The 8,870-nt window shown below is 45.6% G+C and overlaps 1 protein-coding gene across 1 annotated transcript in view; it reads left to right on the forward strand.

The window, feature by feature from the left end:
• Positions 1-4,226, forward strand: part of LOC100769264 (A disintegrin and metalloproteinase with thrombospondin motifs 2) — a 201,179-nt gene extending 196,953 nt beyond the window's left edge. The window contains 1 exon segment of the mRNA XM_027427626.2: positions 3,766-4,226. Coding sequence (XP_027283427.1) covers positions 3,766-4,226 — 461 coding nt within the window.
• The last annotated feature ends 4,644 nt before the right edge of the window (positions 4,227-8,870 follow it).

Here is an 8,870-nt window from a genome sequence, read left to right on the forward strand (position 1 = left end):
CGAGGCAATGTGAGTGACCTGTGTGGTTGCAAATGGTGCAACACGGTCCTAGGCATTTGCCTCCTGTCTGTACGCACTTTGATTTATCAGGGATATTTTATTAGTATTTTGTATGTACTTAATGACGTATTATGTAGATTTTGTTGTCGTCATTGCTTTTCTGTTTTTATCTTTTCTTTTCTCTTTCTTTCTTTCCATGAGACATTAGTGTGTGCCAAAGTGACTGTGAAAATGACATTTTATTCTTACTAATGATGGAAAGACCTCTTGTCATGCACCCCACAAATAAACTCAATAAAAATTCAGTTCAACTGGGAGCTTGGGTTTGGTCAGCTGGCGGCTTGTTGTCTTCACCTTCCTGGCAGGTAGCATTGAGGTGTCATGTGACACCATCCAGTAGCATTAATCACCTGTTTTCTGGTTCCAGTGACTTCGCTGCCCCCCTCCATTTACCCCATCCCCCTGCCCAACATAGATATTTAGGATCCATCTTTCACTAACACACAAACCAAAGAACTTTTCAAAATAGGGCTGTTACACTCCACCTTGGGTGTTGAACTGTCAGTGCTAAGTGAGGACCTTGCAGAGTTGTCTAGGTTTTTCTGCTCCTAGGTACTGCCAGGGTTGGCTTCTTTTCTTGGGATCAGAGCAGAAATGTGGGTTACAGCTTTTGTCTCCTGAGCCACTGTCGGGTCATGTCCTGCCTTGAGATGCCTGTTCATAAAGAGTAGGTTCCAATCAGCCAAGGGATGGGGGAGGGGTGCAGTCTTGGGAAAATCAGTTTAGGAGAAGCAGGGCAGTGTGGGGTGTGTGTGTGTGTGTGTGTGTGTGTGTGTGTGTGTGTGTGTGTGTGTGTGTGTCTGTGTGTGGGGGTGTGTGCGCGCGTGTGCGAGTGCGTGTGCCTGTGTCCTCTCACCTACTAACAATGACCAGGCAGTGGGTCAGGGCTTAGCAGGGACCTTCCCTGAGGTGGGATTCCTGCTTCATGTTCACCAGTGCCAGGAAACAGTAAGGCAGGTCAGAAGGTAATGAGAAAGAACAATAGGAGATGACCCAGCATCTAAGGAATGGGATTGGCCCAGGCCTAGGGCCCTAGACTCCAAGATATCATAAGAGCTGTGGTTGGGTCTACTGTCCACAGCTCTTCTTGTTAATCAAAGGAATCATGGCTGAAGAGAAATGGGGCCCTCAAGATTGTCACATCAACAGTACTATATCCCTCAGTCCATCTCTCAGGAATGAGTCTAGATTAGCTGCCTTCTAAGGGAACCAACCTCACTCTAGTGCTCCTGATGGCCCAGGTTGTCACCTGCACAGGGCATATGTAAAGCCCATGATGGACAGGAAGGTGCCACACACCTTATAAATTAGTTTCATGAGCTTTTGAATGATGAAATGGGCTCATGAGCCCACCACTTATTTACCATGGTGTATTTGCTCCCACCAAGCCATCCCTCCTGCTTCTCTCTACCCTTTGTGACATCAGGGACAACTTCTTGCTTTGTGTCTTTCCCAGCATCTGTCACACACACTCTCTCTCTCTCTCTCTCTCTCTCTCTCTCTCTCTCTCTCTCTAACTCAGATTTCTGTGCAGGACTATCAATTTTCTCCTAAAATAAATGATAAGTTTTAAAAGGCATTCATGAAAACTACTAATGAGAACAATCAATAATCCAGATGGAATTCATATAACACCAAGACTGGAGGAGGGGCACTCAGGTGACCTAATATCTCCCATCCAAATGCTAACCAGGACTGACCATGCTTAGCTCTTAAGGGGACTATATGAACCATGTATACATTCTCAATGATTTATCATCATTTCTTAGAAGCCAATAGTTTTGGCCACCCATGGTGGTACATGATTTTAATCCCAGCACTTTGGTGGCAGATCTCTGTGAGTTCAAGGGCAGCCTGGTCTACATAGTGAAACCCTATCTTAAAAAAAAAAAAAAAATCCAAGAGATCTTGCTATTTAGTTGTCATTGGGAATGGAATGGAAGATCAAATATCATAAAAAAAAATTATCTTGGTGACCTTTCACCATCCAGAGCCTTGGGACACACAGCCCAGCCTGCTGGAAGTGTAATTGACAGCCCCTTTATCTAGGAGATCTGTCTGGTCAGCAGCGTTGTTTAAAAAGACACAACCACTGGTGCACTTTCAATAAGGATTGTCACCACTCCTTGATCTTGCAGATGGCTACAATAAAATGGTCTAGGATTTTCATATAATGTGTGCATCCTCCCAAACACTTTGCATCACCCCAGATTCCATGTAATTTCCAATACAATGTAAGCACTACATAGATAGTTCTTTTACTGTGTTGTTTTTTGGAACACTGACCACAAAGGAGCCTGTTTAATACAGTGTTTTCCCCCAAATCCTGTCCATGCTTACCTGGATCCAAGGATGTAGAGCCTGTGGGCACAGAGGACTGACTGACAAGTTTTGTTTTTGTTTTTTTGGTTATTAGTACACCAAGCTCCCCCCTCTCTCAGTTTTTCGAGACAGGGTTTCTCTGTGGCTTCAGAGACTGTCCTGGACCTAGCTCTTGTAGACCAGACTGGTCTTGAATTCCCAGAGATCTTCCTGCCTCTGCCTCCCAAGTGCTGAGATTAAAAGCGTTCGCCACCACTGCCAGGCAGTACACCAAGCTCTTAACCTGTGGCTTTTTTTTTTTTTAATTCACTCATTGACTTGTTTTAATTTTTCAAAACTGAAGTTGTACAGTTCAGTCAAAGGAAACCAGACAGAGAAGACTACTTAGTAAGCTAACTGGAAGGAGGGCATCCTGAGAAGGGATCTAAACCCTTAGGGCCGTCTCCATCAACTGAACACTGCCTTTGGCTAACCACTAATTAAAGATTGCCCTTGACCCAGAGTCAACCAACATTTTCTGCCAATATTTTAGACATTGGAGCTCATCTGACCTTTGTCACAGTTAGGCCACTGTTGTTATAGTGGGAAAGTGGCCAGTGAGAATAAACGTGGTGTGTTTCAATAAAACTTTATAAAACCAGATAAAAGGATGGATCTGGCCCATGGCCCTGTATAGCTTCCTGACTTCTACAGGTAATCCTTGAATTGGAATGGCTGTTGGATTAGTCAGCTTCCAGGACTGTGTGATAAGATACCTGATTTAGTGCATCTGGGTCGTAGCTGGTTGGAGCAGTGGCAGAACAGGATATGTCTGATAAGTTTGGGTAAGTGTCCAAAGACCTCCACAAGCCTGAGTCTTTAGTATCTGACAGAAACACCTTGGGAGGTCAGGTCAAGACAGGTGTCACACAGTGAGGCTCTAGCTGAGACTGGTTCTTTTAGGTTGAATTTTAGTATGGTTATTACTTGTACATTACCATAGAGTCAAATCCTGCCACAAAAGTACATTGAGATTCCACTGAGAGGTCAAGTGTGAAGATTTGGTTAAGTCACATCCTTAAAGTTGAACTTTGAGTCTCTCTTAAGAACAGAATGTCTCATTTCTGTCTCAACCTTAGATATACACTGAGAAAGCAGGCTCGGCTGGGGATTGCTTGCAGGAGGGGAGCACTCCAGGTGTGTGTGTGGGGGGAGGGGGTCTGTGAATGCCACCCTGCTCAGAGACCTGGACCGTGCAATTATACCGGCTCTCCACACAAGCTCACTGCCTCTGTGCTGCCTCTGGACTCTGTCACATGCCTCCTCCAGCAATCTGCACTCGGCGGTGGGTACCTGTCCCCCTCACCTTGTCCTTTGGTTATTTCTCCCACTCTTCTCTTTCAGAGGGCCAGTGCCAAGGCGACAAGTCAATGTTCTGTAGGATGGAAGTCTTGTCTCGCTATTGCTCCATCCCCAGCTACAACAAGCTCTGCTGCAAGTCCTGCAACCCGGCCCACAACCTCAGCAACACAGAGGACACAGGTGTGGAATCTCCACCCGGCAAGCACAATGACATCGATGTGTTCATGCCCACACTCCCGGGGCCCACTATAGCTACTCAGGTGCAGCCTTCGGCAGGACCTCCCTTGGAGATCCCTCTCAATGTCTCCAGCGTCAATGCCACTGAGGATCACCCAGAAACCAATGCTGTGGATGTCCCCTACCAGATCCATGGGGTGGATGAAGAGGTCCAGTCCCCCAACCTGATCCCTAGACGACCAAGCCTGTATGTAAAGACGAGGAACCAAAGAATCCAGGAGCTCATTAATGCAGTGCAGAAAAAAGAGAAGGCCAGAAAGTTCTAATAAAATGGAAAGATTCGCATCAACAGCTTTTTCCCCTTGCTTATAGCTATATTCCATGGCATGGCAAATCCTGTGTTGTGGGAGACAAAGCCAAAATCCTTGCTTCCAAAAGGTTTGGAAAATAATACAAAAGAGTATATATTGGGTGTGGTGGGGGGGGGCATGTGACAATCAGACTAACATGTATTTTCCAGGCTAGGAATGACCTAAATCTTGCGTTGGTCTTAGGTTAAAGTGGAATATTCAAATTCCCTAGTTTCTATCAATGTTGGGAGATCAGGAGGGATTACTCCCAGGGAGAAAAAACTTGGCTCCAGCTTACTAAGCAGTGGTTGAGAACTGTCATTTCCTTGGTGATGACAGTCCCTAGACCAAGTCATGAGGGCCCTGGGGACTTTTAAGTGACATGATGTTTTATTTAATAGATCAATTGTCAGGTTGAGTACATTGAAGTGCAGGTCATGAGCCAAAATGACCTCAAAGGCCAGGAAGATGATTAGATAAGTGTGGTAGCTATTAGAGAACTTGAAGCAACCAGAGAGCAGCACCCATCTCGGGCTGTTGGTAGGCTCCAGCCATAGCTGCCAGTGTGACATGTGTTTCTTCCCTACCAGGCTGGCCTTGTCATGTGTTTCACGTCCAGATACCTGGGTTTTCTGTACTCAAAATATTTTAAGTTGTAGGGGTTGGAGTAGGAGATGACCCGGGAGTCTTAGGTCTAGATCCACCAAGCTGTAACCTCTTGTCTCTGTTTTAATTATTAACTAATTTTCTGGTGCAGTTTCAACATCTGGTGCTCATGGTGTGCAGTGTTTTGATCTCAGCTGAGCATGGGCTGTGCACCTATCTAGTTCTTTCTAGGAAAGTGATGAGACGCCTATAATGGGGGATGTGAGGACAGTTCCAAATAGGAGCCATTGGGTCAAAGGCAGCAAGGACCATCTCTCTCCTCTTCACTCACCTTGGCCTTGCTTGATGCTGCCCACGTTCTTGTGGAAGAGCCTCAGTATTCTTCTCTGGCCAGCCTGGGCCAAGGCCCCAGAGAGGAACGATGGACTCTGCTGGGATAACCTAGCATGTGGCCCAAGACCCAGGACTCTCCTTTTCCTGGAATCCCAGTACTGCCTCTAGGGTAGTGAGGTGCCAGGCTCTGGGGCCTCAGATTCAGATGATGGGTTTTACCTATAGTCTGACCTTATCCCTTTAGAAGTTCTAGAATCCTACAGAATGCTCTGCAATATATGGTGGGAGATAGGAGCCCCACTTTATCTTGTTTCTTTAGAAGCTTAGATAGTTTTTGTTTGAAGTAGAATGGTGTTTGGTGACCCGGATGTGAATGGGGGGAAATAAATGGGAGTAACTGGTTCATAGGAGGTTGGCAAACTTTGTCTCTTATTCACTGGCATTTTGTGAGCCTGCCACTCCAACACCTGACATGGTATGACCGGAGGGCACGTTAGCTCCATTGCTGGGCCGAGCCTGACCATAATTCTGAGCCTTCTTGAGCGCAGGAAAGTTCGAGAAGCTCTGTGTTCTCACCAATCGTAGATCTTATATTATTCTCTTTCTGGCATCCCCCAGCCCTGCCAATCAGAGTTAAGAACACTGAGACTTGAGTCAATGCCATTGTGGCTGATCCTCCATTGAGTTTTGGGGTGCTTGGTGTGTTTGTGTGCATGTGTGTGCGTGGAGCGAGCTGTCTATGTGGATGGTTGGTCTGTGGAAGGAAGTCAGGGCATAGAGATGAGCTGGACTAATGTTAAGACGCTGCTTCACTTCCCTCCCAGAAGGTGGCCAGACCCTCCCCATCCATTCCATACTTCCCCAGCTCCCAAAGAACCATACTGGGAAAAATCCTTTGAGTATCTCTCCTACTAGGTGTTTGAGGACAGTTCTGCTTTCCTGCCTCCTAATGAACAGGGAATGAATCCCATGGCTGGCCCTCATTTGTTGAATATGGGTTTACTCAAGGGCTGAAGAACTGAGTATTTCTTGTCTTTGGTAGAATGTAGAGGAACGTTCTAGACTAATAGCCAGGATATGACTGAGTTTACCCATTCTAGTGTCTGTGGGATAGTAAGACTCCATTGTCCGATCCCAGGAAAGCAGGGCTTCATAGAGGCCGCATATGGGACACCCCAGTGAGACAGACACCCTGAGGGAGATGAGGTCCCATGTAACATCTTGTGTCATGGGCTCCAGGCCTCTCTGGAGGTAGCGGTGCTCATACCACCTCTGCCCAAGGAAAACAGTGACCACTAGGTTCAGAAAAGCCTCAGGTTCCTGAGCACAGGGCTATCTGAAGAATGGATTTAGAAACAACTGTAAGCTTTCAAAGCAGCTCTTACTTTGGAGGCATTCTTGTAGCCCTAGAAGCAGGTGCATGTCCTCTAGAAGTTTCCAGCACCATATTGTCCCCCAGACTGCCCTACATCATCCAGAAAAAAACTCCTGAGGCACCCAGGAATCATTTTTTATTCTTAGGGAGAATCGGAGCACATTTGAAGAAAGTCCTCAGGAAACCCTGTGGAATCTCATATATAAGCCTCACATTTGTATTAAGAGTTGTCTTCTCGGGTCTGTTTTAAGTATATAACTGGTGCTCAATAGCAATGTCTTTGTCCGAGGTAACATTATGACTCTATTTACTCCTGTGTGACAGGTGGCCACCAAATGGAGCCAAACATGGTGCTCAACTTAAATCACAAAATTTTATCTGACAACAGCCATTGATACATTTTTGTTCTGTATAGCAAAACTTGACTCCTTACTTTCATAACTTATTAAAGCATCTGTGGTTTTGCAAATCATGACCGTGTTGGTTTGTTACCTTGACTACACTCACCCCGAGCCTAAACCCAGGCAGGAGAGATATGTCATACAGCAAGCCAATCTTGGCGATGAGCCCTTCCTGTGGCAGGAGGACATCTAAGAGAACTGGCTGTGCCTGCTCAAGTCAGCAGCCTATGGGAGAGAAGGGGCATCCTCTCCCAGCTTACCCTGGAATGTGACTTAGCCAAGAGCCCCTCCCCCAGCCCAATCATTGAGACCCTTTCTCCCATGATTTCCAGGAGAAAATACTAGCCATTGAGCTAAATTTGAAATCCAGAGAAACAGGAACACTTTGTAGTGTAAAATAAGAGACCTACTAAAAAGAATGGAAATTTTTCTGGAATTCAAATTTTACTGAAAGTCTTGCATGTGTATTTTCTAAATTTAGGCAGCCAACCTGTAGGCAGCATTGCACTTAGAAAATATTCTCTCTCACCCACTTGTGTGTTAGCCAGTATTAGGGAGTGGGGTAGGGAATTGAAGAGCATACTCCTCCATCTACTTGGAGTAAAATCCATGGGAGTGGGCCATGAAAAGAATATGTAGTTGCCAGCTGTTGGGTGCCACATACTAGGAATGCCCCAAATTTCAAAGCCTTGATTTGTTATTCTAACACTTTCTAGCCTCATAATATCGCCTTGTATTCATTTGATAATTCTTAGTAACTCCTGATTGTAGATTTTAGTTTGTATTTTTGCCACAGTTTTGTCAATTTCTACCTCTTTTATAAAATCACAGGCCACTTCACTATTTTGAGGGTCACTTTGGGATCCATGCAAATGTCTAGTTGACACTGCCTTCTTGGTGACATCATCTAATGATGAGGTGGCCAGTTTTGCTTTTAGAAATGACTTGAGACTTTCTCTTGAAGTTAGGGGGCTTTGTGACCTTTCTCAGGTAGGAGGTTACATAATGACATATTTATTCCCTTGCTTTTAGATTTCCCACATCTAGGTGTGTGTGCTGTGTATACGGATTTTAACACTGGCTTTTGTTTTAATAAGATTTTTATTTATGTTGTGTGTGCATGCCACATGTGTGAGGCTTCTCACAGACGTCCAAAGAGGGTGTCATATACTCTGTACCCAGAGTTTCAGGTGGTTGTGAGCCCTCTGGCATGGGTGCTGGGAACCAAACTCTGGTCCTCCAGAAGAGCAGCAAGCACTCTTACCCATTGAGGCATCTCTCCAGCCCTTGTTTTGAGACTATTCCAGAGCTCATCATATAGAACAGGTTGGTCTCAAACTTGACAGAAATCCACCTGCCTCTGTTTCCCAAGTGCTGGGATTATAGGGGTGTGCACCACACCCAGATCAGCCTAACATTTTCCCATCAAAATCCCTATTGACACCAAGGCCCTTTCTTCCTTCTTGTGTGATCTTCATCTTGACTTCTCCATTCTTTTTTCCTCCTCTTTCTTATCTTCTTTTTGGCCATGTGGTCCCCCTGCCCTCACTGCCCATTTCTCCAGACATACCTGTGAGAGATCACTTAGCCTCTAAGCATGCCTTTGAGGAATTACACTGACTAGTTTAGCTGAGGTGGGAAGACCCATCCTAACAGTAACAGCACCATTACATGGGCTGGGGTCCCATGTATGAAACAGAGGGTGAGCATCCTTGGCATCCTTCGCTCTCTGCTTCCAGGGTATGGATGTCATGTGACCAGCTGCTTCCAGCCCCTGACGCCCTGACTTCCCTACTATGACGGACAGTACCCTTGAACTGTGAGCCAAAATAAACCCTTTCTTCACTAAGTTGTTACAGGAAGAGAACTAAGGCTCAGAAAAAAACAGAAGAAAAATCTTATTGT

The sequence above is a fragment of the Cricetulus griseus genome, chromosome 7 (assembly GCF_003668045.3).
Source record: "Cricetulus griseus strain 17A/GY chromosome 7, alternate assembly CriGri-PICRH-1.0, whole genome shotgun sequence".
Classification (NCBI taxonomy): domain Eukaryota; kingdom Metazoa; phylum Chordata; class Mammalia; order Rodentia; family Cricetidae; genus Cricetulus; species Cricetulus griseus.